The sequence below is a fragment of the Sus scrofa genome, chromosome 6 (assembly GCF_000003025.6).
Source record: "Sus scrofa isolate TJ Tabasco breed Duroc chromosome 6, Sscrofa11.1, whole genome shotgun sequence".
Classification (NCBI taxonomy): domain Eukaryota; kingdom Metazoa; phylum Chordata; class Mammalia; order Artiodactyla; family Suidae; genus Sus; species Sus scrofa.
Window position 1 is genome coordinate 19529447 of NC_010448.4, and position 23721 is coordinate 19553167.

General features: G+C 59.2%; 1 protein-coding gene across 10 annotated transcripts in view; it reads left to right on the forward strand.

Moving 5' to 3' along the window:
* ADGRG1 (adhesion G protein-coupled receptor G1) overlaps positions 1-23721 on the forward strand; it is a 47274-nt gene that overhangs the window by 5829 nt on the left and 17724 nt on the right. Inside the window, exon 1 of one of the 10 annotated variants that reach the window (XM_021093338.1) lies at positions 1773-1967. The exons of 2 other annotated variants lie outside the window; for them this stretch is intronic. Coding sequence is in view for 2 of the 8 variants with exons in the window: in XM_021093330.1 (XP_020948989.1) it covers positions 18291-18382 (92 nt within the window). In the remaining 6 variants the exon portion in view is untranslated. 10 annotated transcript variants of the gene reach the window in all.

Genomic DNA, 23721 nt, shown 5'->3' on the forward strand with positions numbered 1-23721 from the left:
TGTGTGTGTGTCGGGGGTGGGTGGTGGCAGTGGGGCACATGGGGAGGTTGAAGTCGAGAGCCTGTGGCAGTCAAGTGAGATGGCCCCTTGTTACCCCAAGACAAAGCAAGTATGCTATCTTTGCCCACTGCTGTGCCACCTGGTGGGTAGCCAGTCAGCCTCTCTGGTCCTCATTTGCCTTCCTTGGCATGGGAGTGGCAATGCCTCACCCCTGACCAAAGCCACCTGGCCTGAGTCTTTGGTGTCTGAGCAGCTGCCACCCAAACCACACAGGCCGGGGCTGGGGATGCTGCTGACAGAAGGGGCAGAGCCATGGAGCAGCAGCTGGGGTGGGGGGTGCTGTCTGGGCCCTCTTGCTCAGGAGGGGAGGCTCCTCTGCCGGAGTTAGAAGCTTCTTCTGCTCCTCCCACCCCCTGCGGGGTGGGGGGTGGTGATGGCTGGATTTGCATTGAAAAGAGAGCCAGGGAGTTCTGGTCGTGGCACAGAAGAAAGAATCCGCCTGGTATCCACAAGGATTTGGGTTCGATCCCTGGCCTCACGCAGTGGGTCGGAGTCCCGCGTTGCCATGAGTTGTGGTGTAGGTCATAGATGTGGCTCAGATCCCCCACTGCTGTGACTGTGGTGTAGGCCGGCAGCTGTAGCTCTAATTTGACCCCTAGCCTGGGAACCTCCATATGTTGCAGGGGCAGCCTTAAAAAAAAAAGAAAGAAAATAGAGCGGAAGAGTGACAGCACCTGTTACTGCACTAACTGGAGGTCCTGGCTGTGGGGAAGCCCGCAGGCCCCCATTTTACACCTCGGACACTGAGGCTCAGATTGATGCCAAGTCCGCTGCTGTGCTGTTGGGAGAATTTGGGGCAATGCTGGGAGGAGCTTAGGAGGGTTGAGGGGCAATTTGGAGCCTCCCAATCCCCGGGTCTCCCTCAGGCAAAGCTGCCTCTGAGCAGAGCACCAAGGGTCCCCTTGGGAAGAGCGGTTCTCCCAGATGTCACACTCCGAGGAAGGCTGCACTTCTGCCCCCAGAGGCCAAGTGGCAAGGCACCTGCCAGCCCACCGGCTCCAGTCCCCTGAGCTGCAAAGGGGGGCCCGATGCTTACAGATGGCAAGGGTCTCACCTGAGCAGCCAAGGCCTCTGGGTGCCCGGGCCTGGGACCTGCTTCCCACAGCAAGAGTGGCCCAGGCTGGCAGCCTGGGAACGGGTCGTGGAGAGGCTGGTGGCCCACCTTTGAGGGGCCCTACTCTTTCCCCGGGCGCAGAGGCTTCTGAAGGCTAGGAGGCAGGCGTGTGGCCAGCATGACCTTCGGGGCTTGTTCAGGCTGGATCCAACCTTCCTGCCAAGTGTACTTGGGGGCTGAGCTGAGGTCAGACATTCCGTCATGCCCAGGATGAGGGGGTGGCCGCCCTGTCTACCTTCATACTTGGGTAGCTGGGCACCCAGGCGTGCCCGCCTCCCGGGAGGTCAGCAGGGGTGGCCCTTGGAGGCGCAGCCAGCCTGAACTTTGTCTAAGAACCTGCACCGTGTTTCTGGGGAGGAACAGGGTGACCGTAGAGGGTGGGGGACGTCTGCCTTTCTGCCTGCCAGTCTGGGGCAGGCCCAAGGACACATCTCGTTGGCATGTGGTCAAGACGCCACTGGAAACAGAAGGAGGAATTGGGGGAGGAAGCAAGCCTTGAAGTCAGATCCTATGTGACCTTGGGCTGGGCCTCCTCCCTCTCTGAGACGCACACTCTTCCTTCAGCAAACGGGGCAGAAATTCCGTGGCAGGATTGCGAGCGATAATGAGAGTCATCTGCCTGGTACACAGTAAGAGCTCAATAGTGGTGCATGGTCTCTGAGACCAAAGCCTTCAGGGGGAAGGGGTGGAGAGAGGTCAGGGCTGGGGACAGGTGTGGACACAGGAGCCAACGGTATCCAGGGAGTGTCTTTTCCCAGACCACAAGCCCCAGTGCTGTTGAAACCTGATGCAGGTAAATGTGGGTGAGGCACCTGCCTGCGCTGCGGCCCTGCCCCCAGAGGGAGCCGGCGGGGTTGTGTCTGTCCTTGGAACTCCAAATAAGGCCTCAGAAAGTCTGCTTGGACCTGGGCGGTCTTTGCCCTTCTGTTTGCCTGGCTCTTCATTCCATCACTGAAGCTGGCACCAGTCTCTTACCCCAAGCCTGGGCTTGACTCTCCATTAGACGTGCCCCATTTTAGTGGCTGGCTGTGCCTCTAGTTGTCCCCGTGTCCTGGATAAGTCAGGCTCTCTGCTTCTTCTCCAGCTGGGGGATGGGTGGTGGTGATGGGGGGCCGGCCTAAGGCACACAGGTCCCTTTGTGAGGGCCGCTGAGTCACATGGGCAGTGCCAACACCCCGGGGCCCTGGGGTGGCTGTGACGGGAGATGGCGTTATCATGGGACTGCGGCAGCCCCCACGCCTGTGGCCAGGAGGCTTTCCCGTGGGAATGAACAGGGAGGTGGCTGGGAGCGTTGACCACAAAGCATGTGGTCTGGGTCACAGGACCCGGGTTCGAGTCCTGCTTTCGTGCCGAGGTGCTGTGAGGCTTTGGGAAAGTGCTCTCTCTGAGCTTCCGTTTCCATCTCTCTTAAGTGGGAACAAACATCACTGTTTGTAGAGGAACCATTGGCTATGCAAGGGTGTGGCATGCCGGGCCTTTGGCATTTGTGTTGACTCGCTGATAATCATGACATTGGCCAGTATTTGTCAACCTACTATGTGCCAGGGATGGTGCTCGGTGCTTTACGAGGCCACTCAGCTTGCAAGGGGGAAGCCTGGACTTGAACTGCCCTTGTCCAATAAAAACCTACCTCCACGCACCAGTGGTTGCCGGTGACCCGTCTTGGGGGTGGGCATAGCTCTTCACTGTTTGCAAGGCTGCCCTGGCTAGAGGGTTAGAGGTGGAGAAGGTCCAGTCTCCAGGAGAAGCCCCGCTGTATCTTCCCACTGGCTCAAACCTCTGTTACAGTGGCCACCATGGATGCCGCATCCTCTTTCTTGTCCTGGGGACCACACGTCCTTCCACCTCCCTGGTGGTCCCATCTCTGTTTCCTGCGCAGGCTTCTCTGAACAGTAAAGCCTTGCAAACACCTCGGGGCACCCACTCGTGGCAGGTCTGGGCAGTGAGCTTTATGTGTGTGGCCTCATTGTTTACTGTCGGAGGTGCTGTTATTACCTCCACTTGACAATGAGGCGGCGATGGTGGAGAGATGCTGCCTGTGTCACCGAGCTGGCAGAGCCAGGAGCAGAAGCTTGTTGGCCTGAGCTCAGACTCTGAGCCCAACCTCTTGCTGGTAGTGTCTCCTTCTCCCCTCCATCCCGTACAAGGAAGGCCCTTCTGCCCTTTCCACCCCATCTCTGGTCACTGTCACCAGCAAGGATGTTCATGACCTTCCTGGGCCTGGGGGACCCAGCCCTTCACCCCTGAGCCCTGGTGATGTGTTTCCAGCTGCCTGTTGGAAGGTCCCCCAACATGTCGCAAGGGAACCCCTGTCCCACGGTGCCCAAGGGCAGCCTCGTCCTTGCCCCCCGATCTGCATCCTATCCCGTGCCACATCCCACACCCGCGGGCAGTATCTGACATCTTATCAACCCTCTCATGTGTGGTGGGGGTCTGAGTTCTGCTTCTGGGTTCTTGGGCTGGAGCCTCCTCCCAGGCCCCCACTGGGCTCTGACCTCCCTTCCCCTTCCCACCCCTTCACTGCTGGTAGAGCAGACCCACGTTTCTCCTGCCTTAACAAATGCTGGAACCACCTGGGCATCTTATTCAAATACGTTTTCTTTTCTTTCTTCTTCTTTTTTTTTTTTTTTTCTTCTTTTTGCCACTTATTGGGCTGCTCCTGCGGCATATGGAGGTTCCCAGGCTAGGGGTTGAATCGGAGCTGTAGCCACTGGCCTACGCCAGAGCCGCAGCAACACGGGATCTGAGCCGTGTCTGCAATCTACACCACAGCTCACGGCAACACCGGATCCTTAACCCGCTGAGCAAGGCCAGGGATCAAACCTGCAACCTCATAGTTCCTAGTCGGATTCGTTAACCACAGAGCCGTGATGGGAACTCCCAAATACATTTTCTGATTCAGCAGATCTGGGGCACACTTGAGGTGCCGGATTTTTAGCACCTTCTCTGGTCAGGCTGTAGGTCTGTGGACCACATGTTGAGTGTTGATTACACGTCTCCATACGAAATCCTTTCTCTCGCTTTGCCTTGCCGCGCCTTTGGTGAAACCCCATCAAAAGCAAACTCCATGCTTTCAGAACCTTCCAGAAGCTGCTCTCACCACCACCTCCAACTCCCAGTTAGATCCCACTTCCTTCCAAGGATGCGGCCCACTTCTCCACATCCATTGATGCTGTTCCCTTTACCCCGAATGCCTTTCCTGCTGGTCTCTGTTCACTGAACCTGCTCCTTGAATACCCAGCTGGGACTCTGGGGCCAACAAGGCTGTCAGACCCTGGCTCTGACCCCGAATGGCCTCAGGCCCCCTCCCCCTCTGTGCCTCATCCCTCTTGAGTGGAGCAGGGGAGATGATGAATATGATGAACCAGCAAGGGCCTGGTTGGAGCCCACACATCTGGAAGCCCAGCCACCGGCCAGCTGTGTCTCTGACATACCAGTGGGACCCCCGCCCGCAGGGTTAGGAGGATGCGGTGAAAGGGACCCACACAGAACAGAGGGGCTGACACAGTGAATCCTGTGGACACAGCCGCTATAATCAGTGCCGTCAGCAAGGCTAATAAGAGTTAGTGTTATGATTGATAATGCTGTTTGGTTTCCCTCCTCTGACTCCCAGAGCCGGGAGCTCTGCGGGGCCAATAACTGACTCCCCACTGATACCACAATGTGAGCCAGGCTTATCTCCCCTGCCGCTAGAGCCTGGCACAGTGCCCAGCACATAGTAGGTCTCTGAGAAGCCCGATGGTAAGAGGGCAGGCAGAGCTTGGTGACCCAACTCCTGTCCCAGCTGGGCCACCTTGTAAGCCTCTCCTGTGTGGCCAGAGTGCCAGCTGGCTCTAGGTTTCTGTGTCCTTTGCTTGGACATCTAGCTCAGCAGGTCCCTGCCACCTGCAGAGAGCAGCGCCACCGACCCTCCATCTGTGCCCTGCCGACCAGCACCCTCTGTGGGGGGTGTGTGTGGGTGGGTGGGTGGTTGGGGGTGGTGGTGATGGCTGTCTGGCTGGCCTGGACCCCAGGGAACAGCTGAGGCTGCCCCAGACACCAGCTGGCCCAGCCCTGAAGGGCAGACCTTGGGAAACCTGAGGCTTCGAGGTGGCAACTCGCCCAGAGACATGGCCTGTAAGGGACTCCCCATCTTTTCCTGGATCCTTTCATCCTCATCCTTTCTCTGCTCCTTATGTCTTGGTCCCCAGTGTAGACTAGCCCCTCCTGCCCGGGCACTGCGGCAGTTCCCACTGCAGCCCGGGGAGGGAGCAGCTGGCTGGATGTGGGCCCAGGGCCCACAGAGCCCGCCTGCCCCACACACTGGCACAGGCTGGACAGCGGCCTTGGAGAGCATAGTGCTGCTTTCCAGAAGCTCTGCCCCGGGGCTCCCCTGCACCCCACCATGGAGTTTTATTGCCCTTCCTCCTCCCTGCAGCTTGATTTAAGCCACCAGGTGAGGGCTGTATTTCACCTACAGCAAACCCTGGCCTTCCAGGCTGCCTACAAAGCTTCCATTCATGCTGCATCAGGCGACTTTTCCAGTGCCCTCTTTTATAGCGCAGTTCCCCGTGAGAGAGGAGGGACCTCGGTGGCCTGAGCATCTGCTGTGTCCAGGACCTGCTCCAGGGGCCCAGGAGGCTCAATTCATGAGTGGTTAGGACAGATGGCTGTGGAACCAGACTGCCTGGGCTCCTGTCCCAACCATGCCATGTCCCAGTTGTGTGATCTTGGGCAAGTTAATTCTCTTCTCTGGGCTTCATGGCTCTTCCTTCTCCATCGCCACATTTCATGGGTATTGACTGGGCGCTCATCACATGCCAGGCACTGGGCTGAGCAATGCGTTTTCCGGTCGTGCACGGGTGACGGCGCCAGGAAAGAGTCTGGAATGTAGTAACTGGTCAGGAGATGTAATCATTATTATTACTACTATTGTTATTGTTGCCGTCTTCACTCGCCCTCATTAGGTTGTGAAATCCTTACATCTGTGACTTGGGAATTATTTGTTCATGTTGGAGGGAAGAGGGAAGATGGAGTGTGTGTGGGGGGTCCCCATTCCACAGGGGGGTCTATGGACCCTCTGAAGCTTCTTGACTCCCAGGGTGGCCATGAACCTGAGCAGTGGGAGGGAACTGCTGACACAGGCCAGTGGCCAGAAAGAGGATGGGGACACAAGCCCATTTCCAAATTTCTCTCTCTCTGTCCTTTCGAAACCATCAGGAATGACCCCTCACCTGGGCCTCAGTTTCCCCTTTGGCCCATTAGGCAGATCGGGAGGCTATTTCCAGAAGCCCCTGGGATCTGAGAATCCAGAACTTGAGTCTTGGGATGTTGAAAGTCAGTGCTGGTTCAGGGGGCATTGAGATGGGTCCCTTTGCTGGGAGAACTGAGGCCCTGGGAGGAATCGCGATCAGGTGGCCAGTTGTGTGCATGGCTGGCTGCATGCCAGGCTGCTTGACACCCCCCACCCCCCAACCCCTGGCGTGCCTTCCGCTCTGCCGGTCAGTGCCGGCTCCGCCTGCTGCCGGGGAGGCTGGACTTTCCTTCAGGAAGGGGCAGTTTCACTGAAGCCTGGAAGGGTGGAGGGCAGCTTGGGGGGGGGGAGCTGTTGCCATAGCAACCCTGGCCTTTGTGGGAACCTGGGGAGAACAACCCTGGGGAAGTGACAGATGGAGGGCGAGGAGGCAGTTATCTCCAACCAGCATCCGTCCATGAAGTCTGGCACCTGCCTGCCTGAATGGGGGGTGAGGCTGAAGGACCCGCCTTGGCCAGCGCTGAGTCATGGGCATCCCCTGTGTCCCCGTCTCAGCTCTCTCAGCCCTGCCCCCTCCCAGCCTCCCTCTGAGAAATCCATGACTCACGTATGGTGAGGAGGGAGGAGCCCAGCTGGGGCAGGAGGGGGTGATCCCCCCCCACCACTCACCCGGGCGCCTCCCCCGGCTCCACACTGGCTGCCCGCCTTGCCCTGCTTCAGGAGGGGGGTCGGGAGCCTCCACACTCAGGACTTCTCTCGGCAGCGGGACCACAGCTGGCAGGTTAAACCCCGGAGGTGGATCTCGAAAGGCGGTTCGGCTGCCTGGCCCCACGTGGGACTTTCTCCCCATCCGTCACCAGGTACCAGAAGAGGAGCGAGGTGACAGGAGGGGGGAGGGACAGGGGCGTGTGCAGCAGAGAGTGGGGTGGCAGTGGAATGGGGTGCTGAGGTCCTGGTTTCTGGGTGGGAGCCAGCCCACACGAGCAGTGCTGTGCAGGGTCTCTCGAGTTGGGTGGATGGACGGAGACAGGGGGATGGAACCCCTCGGGGCCAGTAGCCGTTTGTTCTCCAGGTAAACTGAGGCTCTGAGTGGTAGAGTCACGGGGCTAGGCAGGCTGGCTCTGCTCTCTGGGCAGTGAGATAACTTCCTCTCCCACTGTACAGATGGAGACACAAGGTTGTAAGAGACAGGCTTAGCCAATGTTACAGAGCAAGTTCAGGGATGGAAAGCCAGCGCTGGCCTCAGGGAGGAGAGGGTGCTGCAGGGGACTGGGGTCCTGGGGACAACTCTGCTTACAGCTTCCCCTGGGGCTGCATCCGGGGCCCCCCAGCCAGCCAGGGGACCGGCTGACAGGAAGACTTGGGCAGTATTGCAGATGGTCAGCTGGGTGCTGGAATGGTGCTGGAATGGGGCTGGGTGCCCAGGCTGCTACCGAAGCTTGACGGAGAGGGCAGGGTTGTGAGACGGGGCTGGCCTGGCTGCCCCCGGCCAGGGCTGTGGCACTTGAGGCTCTGGCTTGGAGGGTAGCTTCTTGGCTTTGGGGGCAGTGGGGGAGGTGGCCACATAGCCCAGGAGAAGGGCAGGTGAAAGAGGAGGCCGGGCTGTGGCCAGGTCTGTGTGTTGTGTGGGTGGCCTTCCTACCAGGACCCAGACCACCTTGGGGAGGAGATGGTCCTGGTAGTGGGGTCTGCACATGGGGGACCTGGGATGAGAAAGAACCTCCAGGGAGCCAGCAGCAGTGGACGGGGAAGCAGAGGCTGAGGGCTGAGCTCTCCCCGCTCGCTAACGGCCAGACCCCAGGCCCCCATCTGCCTGGCGCTGATAGAGCGTCACCACCTCAGGGAACTACTGCTGGTTCCTGCCTCCCCAGCCAGCCTCCTTCCTGTGGTGCCCAGTCGGGAGGTCCCAGGGCCCTGTGGAAGGGAGCTGGTGTTCATTTTGCTGAGGGGGCATGAGTTGAGGCAGGGCCCCTTTCATCACTCCCCCCCCCCCCCCCCTTCCCACCCTGCCTGGAGCAGCTTTGGCAGGGGCAGGAATAGCCTTTGTGGTCCTAGAAGACCAAAGATGTTATCCCCATGAATAATTATTGAGCGCCTGCTGTGTGCCTGGTACTGTTCTTAGGATGGGGGACACGGTAGCGGTAGCGGTAGTGAATGAGACAAAGCATCTTAGAACTAACTCGTGGGTGGTCCAGACCAGGAGCTAAGCCCCTGACCCCTCCCTGCAGATCCTCTGCGCTCAGAGCGTTGATACCTCTGGTTGGAGACTGTGCAGAAGCACCTCCAGCCAGTGGGAGCCGCGGCTGCTGAGCTGGGTCCCTGGAACCCAGACCAGGGGTCCTGTGGGGTCTTCTCTGCCGACTCCTGTCCAGGGGCAGGAGTAGCTCTTGGGACCAGACCTGAGCCCCTTTGCTGCAGGGACTCCAGGGACTGGATATGTGGACCCACCTCAGTCACAGCATCACCGTAGCCACCTCGCCTTGCTTCTCTCTCTGGGCCTCAGTTCACCTGGCTGCTAAGTGGGCGTGTGGGGTAACAGCAGCTGCCCTGCCTCTCGTGGTCCTGGGGCTTGGCTCTGAGAGTGTCAGGTCGTGATGGACACCACTGCAGACATGGTCCATGAGAGAGAGGTTGTGCCAGGCAGGCTGCACCATTGTGCCAGCTTCGGTGCCCTGGGCCACGGGGCAGGGCCAGGTCACCTGGCTGCGACACCCTCATCTTGTCAGGGATATAAACAAACAAGACAGTTCGGATCTGAGGCTGAGGAGGGAGATAAGCTTGCTAGAGGAGGAGAGAACTTCCTGACGCAGGAGGACCCCGAGGCTCTGCAGAGGGCATGGGCTGGGGAGCGGGGGTGTGTGTGCAGAGGAGGGGGGTTTGCAAGTGTGGGAATGGCGGGGGGGAGGGCGACATTCCTGGCAGATGAAACTGTGTGGGAAAAGGTTTGGGAATGGTGAGAACTGGGGGGAATGGGGCAGGTGATGGCCCTCGGGACCCGGCATGAGTCATTTTTGTGGCCGGGAATGCCAGACTGGCAGGTCCCAATCTGCTCTCAGGGGAGGGATGACAGGAAGACTTGGGCAGTATTGCAGATGGTCAGCTGGGTGCTGGAATGGGGCTGGGTGCCCAGGCTGCTACCGAAGCTTGACGGAGAGGGCAGGGTTGTGAGACAGGGCTGGCCTGGCTGCCCCCGGCCAGGGCTGTGGCGCTCGAGGCTCTGGCTTGGAGGGTAGCTTCTTGGCTCTGGGGGCAGTGGGGGAGGTGGCCACATAGCCCAGGAGAAGGGCAGGTGAAAGAGGAGGCCGGGTTGTGGCCAGGTCTGTGTGTTGTGTGGGTGGCCTTCCTACCAGGACCCGGCATGGTAGGGATGGGAGGGGCAGGGCTGGGACAGCCACGAAGCGGGCACGTGGACTGTCCTTCAACTGAGCTGGACCCCAGGTCACTTCATCCTCAGCAAGAGCTGTGTGGGGATGGTGGGGGCTGCACCTGTTTCAGGGACGCAGTAAAGAGTCAGGGCACGGCTGGTAGGAGGATGGGGTGGATGTGACAACACAGGCTGAAATCTCAGTGCTGCCACCCTGCCCAGGACCAGAGCAGGTTCAGCCTCACCGCCCGCCCCACCAAGATGGCTCTGCCTTCTGACAGCAGATGGGGCATCACGTGAGCAAACCCAGCAGCTGGGGGACCAGGACCCCAGGGACCAGGCAGATGGCAAGTGGGGGCAGGGCAGGGCTGGCACAGAGGGGCCTCTTGCATGGCGTAGGGCTGGGGTCCTGGCTGGGCCCCAGCCTTCCCAGGCTGGCCCTCCACCCGTCTGGACCTCACACCCCATCAGGATCTCCCTGAGGCCCCTGGGGAGCCCTGCAGTTTTGGGGGTCAGGCCAGGGCTGTCGGGGGAGAGCATTTTCTGACACTGCCTGGGGCCTGCCCTGGCACAGGTGGACTGAGACACCCCCGCCCAGAGCCCTCCAGCCCCCAATTCTCTCTGGTTCCCTGGTGGCTCAGCTGCACCAGGACAGTCCGGGCCCCTCCCTGCCCTCGGACCCCGCCAGGCCCTGGGCTCAGCGCTTTGCACGCACTTCTCTTCCTGTGAGGCATGAGCTCCCGCTGTGCCCATGTTAGAGGTGAGGACACGGAGGCCCCGGAGGCTCCCCCGGAGGAGCTGCTTCTCTTGGGGGCTCCAGAGTGTGGGTTCCTGACCGCGGTGCTTCCCGCGTGTCCCCTCCAGAGGGGGCTCCGCAGCCGGGCCAGACGCTGTGCTGGGGGCCGGAGGACACGTGCCCTTGTCCTGAACCGCAGCCCGTGCTCCTCTGGGGGGCCAGGACCCAGAAGAGAGCAGGGCCGCTTGCCTGGGGAGCATCCTGGCCTTGTTCCCCTTGGGCTGCGTGACCTCGGGCGTCTGCGCCTGAGTTTCCTCATCTGGAAAAAGTGGAGCAAACAAGAGCTGCTGTGTACACAGGGCTTGTGCAGTAGAGCCTTCCCAGTGGCCCATGGTCCATATGGCAGCCTTTTTTTTTTTTTTTTTTTCTAGGACCACACTCGCAGCATATGGAGGTTCCCAGGCCAGGGGTCCAATTGGAGCCGTAGCCGCCAGCCTTCGCCACAGTCACAGCAACGCCAGATCTGAGTCACGTCTGTGACCTACACCACAGCTCATGGCAACACCAGATCCTTAACTCACTGAGCAAGGCCAGGGATCGAACCCGCAACCTCATGGTTCTTAGTCAGATTTGTTAACCACTGAGCCACGACAGGAACTCCCATATGGCAGCCTTTACTGTTAGGGCCTCCTCCTTGGGCAGATGGGCTCACTGAGGCCCTGAGATAATATGTAATATCCTGGGGGGGCATCTTCCTCCCTGCGTCAGCTTGGAGCCACGGGCACCAGCAGGACCCCCCAGCCTGACTCTGGGAGTCCGGTGTGGTGGCGGTCGGGCTCCTAGCTGGGGCTGCTCAGGCAGTTTGTGGTGCACTTGGCAGTTCATGGCAGCCAGAGATAAAACCTGAGCCCAGGAGGAGCTGGCAGAGCTTCTGGGCACCCGTGGACAGACTTCTGCATTAGCGGGAGATGGCCTCGGGGTGGGTGCCTCTCTGTCCGGGAGCCCGTCCAGCCCCAGTCCCCTGAAAGGCCGGCAGTTATACAGCTAATGGCTCCAGCCTGGCTCCTGGGCTTGGGGCCATTTGTACCACCTCCCTGACCAGCAGCTGAGAGACCAGAGCCACCTCTGCCTTCCCTCCCATCCTTGGGCCTCTGCCTTCCCCTCCCAGAAGCCCTGGCCTTCCTCTCTAGGCCCACAGGGGAAAGCACAGGACTTTCAGGCTCATAGCCTTCTGGGCAAGGTCACAGTCTCCCCCAGACCTCAGTGTCCTCACCTATGCACGGAGGTGACACCGCCACCCCTGGTGGTGCTACAGCTGGACTGTGGGGAAAAGGGCTGCGAAGCGCTGACTTTCACACAACAGGCAACTTGGATGGGTCTTCCCTAAACCCCACCTGCAGGTTTTGTCTCGGGTTCGATCCCAGGGCAAGGTCACTTTAGACCTTTGTTCAAATCCTTGAGATGCGACCGTGAGCAGGTGGATTCATTTCTCTAAGCCTCATCACTCAGGCTGGCAAATGGGTGTAAAAATAACCTGAATCTGTCCTATCTCAGTGAGACCCTGTGTGGTTATCAGAGTCAGCCCCCTGCTGTGGGGGCCCGTGAGCAGTAGACACCCCCGCCACCAGCTGTCCTGGACCTTTGCTCCTCCATCGCCCCACTCAGTTGTCCCCCGGGGGTGGGGTGGGGGCAGCACAAGGTGGGTGGCTCTGGGGCTGCCTGGTTCTGTCCCATCTCCATCAGCTGTGTGAGCTTGGCCAGGTATATCAGCCTCTCTGTGCTCTGTTTTCCTCATCTTTAAAATGAGGATGGTCATGGCACCTTGACAGGGTTAAGTGAGCCGTTAAATCTAAAGCACTGGACATAGTGCCTGGCACGCCATAAGCGTAGTTGTCGTTGTCACTCTCCTGGGCTACCGCCAAGCCCTTCTCTGAGGGGCCAGCAGTGAGTTACCCTGAGCATCATGATCCCATCCAATGGAGTCTTGATCTGCTGGCCTGAGTGGCCCAAGAAGGGGGGGTCCCTCCTGCCCCCTGAGGCCTGACTGGCTTGACCACTGTTGCCGGCCTGCAGGGGGAGACCTGGGTTTGAGCTGGGCTGGTACTGAGTTCCCTTGGCCCCTGGGGGCTGTGTTGGTGACCGCCCCCTTCTGGGTCCCTGGCTGAGTCTGGTCCTCAGGGTGTGGTTCTGTGGCCTGGCTTCTGACCCTGTGGCAGGGGGACAACTGCCTAGGCCCACCTGCCTTGATGGTGACAAATGTGAGGGGTGAACTCCAGGGCTGTCTGGAGCAGCTGAGTCATGCTTGGCCTGGTGCCCTCTGCCCACTGATGGCTTTGTCATCAACTGGCATGTGTCAACCCCTCACCCCCTGGGGCAACTCATAGCCCAACCCCCCAGCCCTGGCGTGCACAGCCTCACTGCCGACAAAGGCCCTCGTTCAATTTTGGGTGCTGCTGCCCTTGGGCATTTGAATCTTTACATGTCACAGATGAGGAAGCAGCCCAAGGTCCCCTGGCTCATCAGAGCCTGGGCCTTTACCCATGGCGCCAGATGATGTTCCCAATGGGGGTAGTGAGTTCCCCATCCCTGCAGGTATTTAAGTTTGACAGAGAAGGTACAGAGGGAACTTGGGCATTGTGTGGGGTTCTTCATGGCTCCTTCCAGACCTGAGCCACGATCTCTCCAGTCCTTAGCCCCTAAGCAGCACATGGCTCATTCTAGCATCAGATGATGTTTGTGGCCAGGTGGTGCCTCCATCCAGAAAACCTCCCCAGAGCTTTACCAGATCTGCCATCCTTAGTACCATCCACGACATCTTTTTGTTTTTTTCTTGTTATGACTGCACCCACGGCATATGGAAGATCCCAGGCTAGGGGTCAAATCGGAGCCGCAGCTGCAGGCCAACACCACAGCCACAGCAATGCGAGATCTGAGCCACATCTGTGACCTATGCTGCAGCTTGTGGCAACACCGGATCTTTAACTCACTGAGTGAGGCCAGGGATCAAACCCACATCCTCACAGACACTATGTCAGGTTCTCAACGCACTGAGCCACAAGTGGAACTCCTACGTCTTTGGAGGCTCCTGCTCATGTCTGACTAGCTCAGTGCACTGGACGGGAGGCACGGAGGGGAGAGGGCTTCAGCGAACAGGACCTGCGTGGGGCAGGAGGCTCTGATGGGGGAGCTGGGAAGGGAGGACACCTGCCTCCCAAATGATCAGGGAGCTGATGCAGCTCCTTGCTTTCCTTCATCCAATAGGACTGCGCCTACCTGTCTGATCTCGTGGCTTCCGCCTCCTGCACACCTGCATGTGACATCACCAGGAGAGAGCTGCGGGCGGTGGGCAGGGCTGGAAGGAATCCTCTCAAAGCTGTACTTATCCTTTGTCTTAGAAGGCACCTGATGCACCCCCTGGGGGCTCTGCCACATATACCCACACACCCAGACAGGATGGCAGAGTCTCTTCTCCAGCTCCTTGGCAGGGGTTCAGGAATGCCCAGGTTCCAGTGCCTAGACTGGGCTGGGGGAGCCGGGCCCAGGGGGAGCACACACCGCTGTTTGTGGTGGAAACGATAGCCAGCGTCTCCTCCCCGAGACCCTGCAGTGGGTGTCAGTGCCCCTGGGGGTCTGGCCTCTGCTCCCCTACCTGGGTTTGGGGAGCCAGAGTTGGGAGCTGCAGTGACTGTTGTCCAGGGAGGATGGGCGTGTTTGCAGACCCATGGGCTGGGGGGAGGGTCTGGCTCCTGGACTGGGACGCTTTGGGCCCATCGCCTAGAGTAGCTGGCCCCTCCTCTCCACGTCCTGGAGAGTCCAGGGCTCTGGATGGGGTGCTGTGCAGGACAAGGGAGGCAGCACAGGCAAAGGAGCACATAGAGCCAGATTTGGCTACAGTTTTACCAGCTGTATGACCTTGGGAAAGTGGCTTCTCCTCTCTGAGCCTGTTTTCCCAGGTGTCACATGGGCTTAGTAATGCCCACTCCTCACAGCGTGGTGGTGTGTGTTGCAGGAAGTCAGGTGGCTACCGTGTGGTTCCTGCTCCCATGTGGTTCCTGACACTGCTCTGCCTCCCTCGGGAGTCTCTGCAGGCTGGTCCTTGGGAAATGCTTGCCACTCACACGCCGAGACCCCAAGATCCTTCCTGGCCACAGGCACATGCCGATTGCCCTCCTTGCTCTGCCTTGGGGATCCCACGGGGAGTCCATATGGAAGCCTGGCATTTGCAACAGTGGGAAGGTGACCCGCCTTTGCCAGAAAATCCCATCCCTCTTCCCCCACTAGCCGGAGGCCACAGGAGCAGGTGGTTGAGGGGAGGGGCAGTGGTTCCTCTGTCTTCATGTAGAAAGAAAACTTAAGCTTTGATCCCAGGTTCAGATGGGTTCTGAGACATCAAATAATCCAGCACCTGTGCAAGTATGTCTGTGGTCCCAGCGGTTTAGGAGAGCGGGGCTCCCAGGCTTCTCCACTGCATGTCTTAAGAGTCTTACCCGGTGGCTCTGTGTCCCTGCTCTCAGGCTGTGCACAGTCTTGGGAGCCGCACTGTGGCCAAGCACCTGGCAGAGGTGGGTATGGCCCTAACCCGGTCAGAGGCTGGGAGTGGGGTGGCTCAGTGCTGGAACCCCCTGCCCTGAGCATGAGGAACTGGCTCCCATTGGAAAGAGGCTTGGAGCCTGCCTGGCCTGGTCAGAGTCCGCTCCATCTCATTCACTCATTGGTTTCTTTAACTAGCTGTCACTGGGCATTTACTATGGACCAGGCACGGGTGTACTAGGTACTGGAGCTAAAGTATTGAGCAAGATGGACAAGACAGAGCAAACGTGGAGAAGTGGATAACGAGCATATGGCAGAGTCATTTCAGAGCGTGAGGTGCTATAAAGTTAATAAGAAAGGGTGACACAGAAGAGTGATGACCGGGGAGACTAATTTTGGTTGAGGGGACATTGGAATGAAGACCTGAGAAGGAATCAGTCAGGGAAAGAACCCAGAATGAGTGTGCCATGTGGCAAGGAAAGCATGTGCAAAGGCCCTGGGGTTTGTCTGCAGAGGGAAAGAAGGCTGGTGCGCTGGAGTCGGTGAAAGCCGGGAAGGGCTGGGGTGGCGTCAGGTGGACGACATGGAATGGGGTCACTGTCTTGTTATCTTGGCAGTCATGCTGCTTCCCGGCCTCAGTTATCTGACTTACGAGCTTTCTCATTTTGCCCCTGACCTTCACCCTGCTCAGGAGTGTTGCATGTGTTAGGTGAGGATAGTCAGTCTCTTTGGCAGAGACGTGGTTCCGGGCAGCCGTGAGCTATTGCAGGTATTATTATGATTACTGTTATTATTATCATTCTTATGACAGCGCTTAGTGATTATGGGTGGGACCTGGGATCTTGTGCCTCTGTTTCTCTGTGTGTGGCTGTAGTTAGTGCCGAGTGTGTGTACAAGGCCAGAGGTACCCCATCTGTGCCCTCCCTCTGGCTCCCCTGAACCACAGCCCCCTGCCAGCTCCTTTTAAGCACAGGATCTTTTGATCCAACAGGGCCGCCTTCTCCAGCCCAGCAGGCCCTGGAATCCTTTCTGGGCAAAGGTTCCACGGAGAACAGCAACTTCTTTCTTTGCTTTCTTTTCCTCTTCCTCCGGGGGCCAAAAATAGTGCCTGAATGGGACACGGCTCTGGGCCGGCAGCGAGACAATAGCGGCCTCCTGGCTCTGGTCCATCAGAAGGGGAGGAGGAGAAGGGGGCACCAGGGCGCACCATCCCCTGGACCCCAGCCCCTGCTGCCGTTCCCATGGCCTCTGCCAGAAACCATCCCAAAGCCTCTCCATCCCCTTGGAGTGTGCTCGCCCAGGGGATTCCTGCTTCTTCTGGGGAGGTGCTCTGGGACCCGGGGCCCCTCAGCGCCCAGCGCCGCCCCGCCCTCTCTCCTCATCTGCTGCTGGTCTGGAGCTGAAGGCCTTGGTGGTGGCACCCACGGCCCTGGTCCTCTTCTGGGCCCTGTCTGGCACACGGAGGCCATCCCATGGCTTTGCTACCCTCTTCCCTTTGACTCAGTGGCTGGGAACGGCTTTTTAGAGGTCAAGGCAACGTGCCCTCTTGAGATGAACTGAGCTCCCTGTCCCTGGAGGTAATCAAGTAAAGTTTGGATGTTCACTGGGTGGGGGAGGGGGTGGTCAAGTATCCGATGGGCATTGGGTCTTGATGTCCTCATGCCTCAGAGGAGATCATGCTTTGAATTCTGTACACCTCTCTTAGCAGCTAGGTGGCCTTGAGCAGGACATATTGTGTTGCTAAGCGTCAGTCTCTAAGACGGGTTCAACAGGGCTGACCTCGCAGAGTGGCGGAAGTGGATCCAGCATGGCGCCTGGCACACCTGCTGGCTTTCAGAAGCTTTGCCGCTGTTCTTCTCCCTCCCCAGGCTCTTACTTGCTCTGGGGCACCGAAGGGAGGGTCTGACCCACTCTCGGCCCCTAGGGAGCTCGGGGAACCCCCAGCGCCAGGGCCAACTCAGAAGGAAGATGCCTGGTGGATTGTGACAATCTGGGAAGGCTTTCCTGGAAGCATCTTCTAGGAAAGTACTGTGCACATTCTGGGCTCATGAGGCAGCCAGTGGCGGGGATGCGACGGGTGTCCAGTGAGGGTCGAGGCCAAGGCCACAGGCTGGCAGCCTCCAGGGAAAAGGCAGGTGATAGGAGGCATTTTGGATCACAACGGTAGCTTGCACCAGTGTTCTAACAATATTTGGTTTTAACGTCGATATTGACAAACTTGGGCAGGTGTCCTAGACTCTGTCCTTCCTCCTGCCGGCTCCCTGCCTGGCCAGCATCCGAGTCAGGGGCCTTGGGCACAGGGTAAGGTAGGGGGCCTGCGCTATGCTGGGTTGGAGCTGGGTGGTGACGTAGTCTCCACAGCTGCCAACGGTTGCCAGGGCAACGGTTGCCAGGGGCTGCTGTCACCTGCGCCCCTTTTTCCGGGCTGGCGGCTGGGGCTTGCAGCCCGTCTTCTCTGGCTGCCCGCTTTGTTTGAGGCTCGGGCGAGGGTGAGGGGGTGGGGGCTGGGGTGGCTTAGCTTCAAAGGGCCCCTCTGGCCTCTTGAAACGGGCCCACCACCCCAGCAGGCTGCAGCCTACAACCAAGGCGAGCCCTTGGCCCACTCAGTCATGCTCTGTATGTGTTTATGATCCACTCGGTGACACGAAGGAGGCGTCCAGGTACGATGCTTCCCCTCCCCCTCCTCCCCGCACCCCTCTCACTCCCACTCCTCTCGCCTCCCTGCGCACCCCCAGCCCCTCTCCCCTTCCTTTGTCCCCCTCTTCCCCTCTCCCACCCCCTCCTCCCTCCATTCTCCCGCCTCCTCCCCTGCTCCCCTCCCTTCTTCCCAACACTGAAAGCTTAGCTGATGGGTAAGGTGCGGCTGGGACCGGGGTGACACTAGGGACCCCGGCAGAGTCAGAGATGCCACCATAAGGGTAATTGGTCAGTTAGCCAGACAGCAGCCTCCAGAACAACGAGGAAGTGGTTGGGGGAGAGGGCCTCACACCCTACACCCCTCCCCCACGCCCTGGGCTGCACCTCCATCCATCGTCAGACAAGCCTCTGAGGATGCTGGGGTGTGTGTCTGTGTCCAGGGTCTGGGGATGATGGGCGCACAGGAGCGGGGCTGGGATGGGGTCCTGACAGCCCCCAGGACCAGGGTCCTCTGAGGAAGGGGTTTAGCTAATCCCGAGGAAACACGATTTTGGAAGCATCTTTTAGTGTGAATTTTCAAGGGAAGCCCTTTCTGACAGAAGGTAACATCAGGGGAATGGGCTGCAAAATCAAGAGTGTGGGTTCTGGAATCAGACCCCGAGGCTGCCCCTCACCTCCATCACTCGCGGGCTGCGTCGTCTCCAGCAGGTAACTTGACTTTCCAGGGCTTCGGTTTCCCTATTTGTTAAATGGGCGTAATGGTACTTGTCTCATAAGATCTGGGGGATTCAATGTGTTCATTTGTGTAAAGAACTTAGGATGAAGCCTTGCATCCTCAGAGAGCTTCATTAACGCTAGCTGTGTGGTTGGAGGTGCCCATGGGGTGTGCAAACAGCAGTAGAGGACCCGGTGATGCCAGCTGTGTGCTCAGTGAGCTGGGATGGGATCCTGGTCTGTGCCTCTGGTGACCTTCCCTCGGGGGGAGCTGGAGCCACAGCCTTGCCCGGGCCCCCAGCCCTCGTGGGGGCGGGTGCCTGGCTCTGTGTCCTGTCTGCCCCCCAGCCAGGGATCTGGGACCTGGAGGAGGAGACAAGGAAGGGACGGCTGGTGGCTGACCTTGCGGCTACTAAAGGTCTCATGCTCCAAGGATGGGCCTTCTGCCAGGCCCTGGGTAGCCGAGCGGCAGCCCCCCAAAAGTGGGCTGACCTTGCGAGCCTGGCCTTGGGCAGTGTGGGAGCAGAGATAGGGAAGGGGAACTTCAGCCAGACAGCTGAGGTCCGCCTGTGGTTTGAGAGAGAAAACAGACTGGCCAGGCGGAGGAGGAGATAGCCTAGGACCTTCTTCGTCCCTTGCTGCCAATTGCGAGGTAAGCCCTGCCCTTCCCTGGAAGCATCCTGAAGCCCTGGGCTGCAGAGAAGGCACATGAGGGACAGGGATCATTGTCACCTACTTAACAGAGGAGGAAGCTGAGGCCTAGAGGGGGAGCCGTCTGGTCCAGTGTTGCCAGGGCCAGTTGGCTGCGGAGCCAGTTCTGGACCTTGTATGTCTAGCTCCTGCCACCCCTGCTCTGGGAGCCTGCAGCCCCCAGGCAGGGGCTGACTGGTGAGGGCCCTGGGGTCCTGGAGGCCAGCCTCAGCCACTCCTCACAGCGAGGGCTCTGGGGGGAGACTTGGCTGTGGGCTGCAGGCTGCCCAAGGGCCATGCACGAAGCTGGGCAGGGCTGGCACCAGTGTCCCTGGACTGGTTGCACCAAGTCCTGCTGCCCGACCCCCATCCCAGACTGGGCCAGACCTGGGCCCTTCCCTGTCCCTCCTCTTCCCTGAGGTTCTAGGTCTCTGCCATCTACTCTCAAATTCTAAAAGGCTTCTTCGATTCTCGGTCCTGAAAGCTTCTGCAACCCCATCGCCTCTCTCTGTCTCTCTTTGTCGTTCCTTTTTGCTCACTCTCTCTTTCTCCCCCTCCCTCCCTTTCAGTCCCAACACTCTAAGTGTCTCAGCTGCTACAGGCGACTGTGGCGGACCTTAATGGAAGAGCCAGTCTGGAGACAGGGTTGGCACTGCCCCTTTCCCCAAGAGCTAGTGCTGCCGGCCAAAGGGAGGTGGGCTGGGGCTGAATATAGCCCAGCTCCCGGGGGACCTCGCGCCTGCAAGTGTCAAAGATGGTGATGAATTGCCCTGGGGACCATCACAGCCTAAATGGCTCCTGCAGCCCATCTCATGCTAGTTAATGACCTTTGGGACCGCTCAGAGGGGAGGGGAGGGGGCTGGAGGCTGCGAGGGGGGCTGCTGCCAGGCTTCTTATCTGTGCGGCCTCAAGATTCCTGACAGCTTTTTTTCATGTTGGTGTCCTGCAAAAAAGGATGTACCATCACCCTGGACTGGGAAACCAAGCCCAACCACACTGTTCATTTTCTGTCTGCAGGACTTAGCAGAGCCTTTGATATTCGAATTCACGAGACCAAGCAGGGCCTGTGGTATTTCTCTAACTTGGGAACTAGTGCTTCTTAGGAAGTGCTCAGCCATGTTACCTCATGGTAAAGTCAGGGAGATTGTCCCTGGGAAAAGAAGGAAGGAACTCTGGAGCCCGCAATGACTAAAATGTGGGCTGCGAGAGTGAGTAGTGATGTTTGAATCCTGGCTTGGCTACCTACTTGCTATGATATCTTGGGCATCACTCAACCTCTCTGGACTTCAGTTTCCTTATCTCGCTCCCGGGGACAATGACAGCCCTCGCTTCATAGAGTTAAGGGGAGGATTGCATGATAATTGATGAACAGCGCTTTGCATGCCTGGCATGGTGCCAGGCACAAAGTGAGCCCTTGCTAAGTGGGGATTGGTATCTTCTTCCTCCTCTTCTGGGATTCCAGTGTCTTTTCCGCTGTGCCGGATGGACCCCTGTTTATTGCCAGTCGCCGTGTGCTGTTCTGCCCGGCACTGCGGGGCTGGAGTGGGGGCCGGTAGGGTGAGGATGTGGTGGCGGCCTAAGGCCCAGGGTATCAGACCTTTGCAGACACATCACAAGGCTGGCATCCCACAGAGGAGCGTGTGTGTGCAAAGGTGTGGAGGTGGGATCGCTTAAGCCCCAGCTCATCTCTGGTGAGTCTCTGTCGGCCCCTCTGAGGCCGCCTCTTAAGCAAACCCTTTGGTTCCAGATAAAGCAGGCTGCAGGGTGGGCGGCTCTGGATATCTGGCTTTTGGGGGGACCCCAGCGTCCATTCATCTGAGCTGGTGGCTCACTTCTCTCTTTCCACGGTCTCCCCCAGGGCCAGGGCCGGTCTGGGCATGCAGAGGGCATCGTGGCCCGGGGACCTGGCTGGACCAGAAGCCGAGGGGGCGGTGAGGTCTGCCTTCCAGCGGGTCTGGTGCAAGAATGTGAGACGCAGCCTGGGCAGTGAGCAGGCAAAGGCCTTGGCATCCGCCAGCCTCTGGGGGCAGGCAGCTAGCTTAATTTTTATTCTCTTTTATTGCTGAAAAATTCCTGAAACCTGAAGTCACTGTGTTTGCCCCAGCCAGGCCAGAACACCCTTCCTGGGGGAGTTCTGTGGGATCACCTAGCCTGGGCCTCAGTCACCCGGCTGGCGGAGCAGGAACACGAGGAGGGGACAGGGGCTCCGTGTTTGCCAGCTGTGCTCCCAGGAGCTGCGGGCACTGCCGGGGGGCTGGGGGCTGGGCTGGGAGTGAGGTGTGGCCCGGGGTCCCGCCCGGGGCTGATGGGGGCACCTCCTGTTTGTTGGGTACATGGTGTTTCTCAGAATGACTTTTACAGAGGAGTTTGGAAGCGGCCGGTGGAGGGTCCTCTCAGCCCCCCTCCCCTTGTAGGAAACACCTGCTAAAACCTCCGCTCTGTGCTAACGTTCGTCCTCGCTCCTCTGCACACCACACCCACGGACAGACACTCACACGTGCACACACACCCACATCCACACTCGTGTGTGCTTCCACCCAAAGGTTTCACGCTGACCCACCCCTCTCTTGACCAAATCCTTCCTTCCTGAGGCCCTCTCCCCAGGGCTCAGGGGGACACCCAGCAGCTCCACGGGGCACCCCCGATGGCGGGGCTAGAACGGGGAAAGCTGTGAGGGGTCCTCTCCCTGCGGTCCCTCCCCCCAGGAGGGCGAACCCAGGCTTGTAGCTGGAGACCCCCTCAGGCAGGGGCTCCCTTCCCCCACCCATGCCCTTCTGCCCCCAGCTGTGCCTTGGGACGCCCTTTCCAGGTTCTGGGCACCCTGCTAAATGTTAGGTGAGCCACCCAGGAGCACGACTTCTCCTTGCCGTCAGTGAGAAGAGGCGCCACTGGGAGGCAGGCCGCCCTAGTCCCCTCCAAGGCCAACCCTTTACTGCCTGAGTGAGCCGGGGCCCCACCCGCCTCTGACTCTGTAACCCGGGCCAACTGGTGTTATCCCAGCCACACAACCATGTGGTTCTGTGCCCTCGGAGTGTCCATCAAATGGATGCTTGCTAAAGCCGGACTCCCGAGCCCTGCCACCCCCGCCCCCACCCCATAGCATCCGGCCCCTCAGTGGCAAGGGCCTGTGAATCTGCATTTTAGTGAACTTCCTGGGGGTGGTTCTGACCCACAGGTGGGTAGGGATGCCTCTGATAGGAGCTCCTTGTGGCAGTGGAGGGCATCTAGGGTTGAGTGCAGGTCGTGGTCTGCCCGCCTGCCCCGTCCCACTAAGAACACAGAAGAGAATTCTGACGGCAGATGGGCACTGGAGTCGGGAGGGCAAGTCTGTGTCCACGGTGTTGGTTCAGGTCAAGAGGAGGAGAGGGGTGGGGCCCGGGGCCAAGTCCTCTTCCTGGGGAGGTGTCTGCCTGCAAAGGGTTAACCCCAGAGCCGCCCAGGTCCCGTCCACTCAACTTCCACCTCCATCCTCTGAGGAAATGGGTTTTCCAGGAGCCGGGACTGGGCCAGCGGTGACTCGTGGCTCCACACGGATGGCAGAGGAAGTGACTCAGGCCCCCGGGGAGAAAGTGAGCCACGGGGCCCCTGCCCGTCGCCCTCTCCCCCATCAGGAGAATGGGCAGGGCTGGGCCTGAGCGGGAACTGGGACCCTTCCTCCCGGGTCCAGCCTGCCCTGGGGATGGGCAGCGGGGGAGTCTTAGCTTAGATGAGCCCTGGCCGCCTCCTCTCTGCCTGGATCCTTGGGGACTCTGCAATGGGGACCCCCATTGTGTCAAGCTGGGCCAGACCGTTCCGTTCTCTGCGTGTTTACGGAAGGCCTGAGGTCAAGGGCAGCTGCTCCAGAACGGGAACTGGAGGGTGGGAGCATCCCTGGGGCCCTTGGTCCTCAAAGCCTCCCTCCCAGGCTGGAGTCGTCTTTACTGCCTGTGGTCTTGGCTGCCCCCCTCCCCCACAACCCATTTTTCTGTCCTTTTCTTTGAGGGTCTCTGAAGGCCAGGGGAGCACGCATTTCTAGAAACTTTGCTAGCGCCCCCTCTGCAAGGACTTCTCTAGGGTGAGACCTAGGTCCACGTCTTGGCTCCAGTGGTGGGGATCTAGCCTCAGTTTTCTGATCTGTAAAATGGCAAAACAGTAAGACCAGTGTCACAGGGTGGCTCTGAGGGTTTCACTTTGCTGGTGTAGATGGTGTCTCGGTCCAGCCCTCTGGTCCATCAGAGGCTGCTGGGGACAAGCTCAGGTCCGGACTGTGACGAGGGAAGTTTTCTGGGTGGAGTTTGGGTCTTCCGGGAAAGGAAAATTCATGCTCCAAGAATTTCCCGTCAAGGTGCTCTGGAGGTTGAGCTGGCTCTCGGGGGCCACAAGGGGTGGCACGGAGGGTGGGAGGGAAGGCGTAGGAGCAAGGACCTGTGATAAGTCCAGGGGGTTGAATTAAGGGTAAGCATGAGTTGGTCAGGAAGTAGACAGAGATATTAGCTGGCACCCATGGTGCCTGCCATGTGCACGGCCCAGTTCTAAGTCCTTTACAGGTAGCAAGTGATTTAATTCTCACAGCGACCCTTGAGGTAGGCTTGATTTTTGTTCCTATTCACAGATGAGGAAAGTGAGGCCCAGAGAGGGTGAGTAACTAGCCCAAGGACACACAG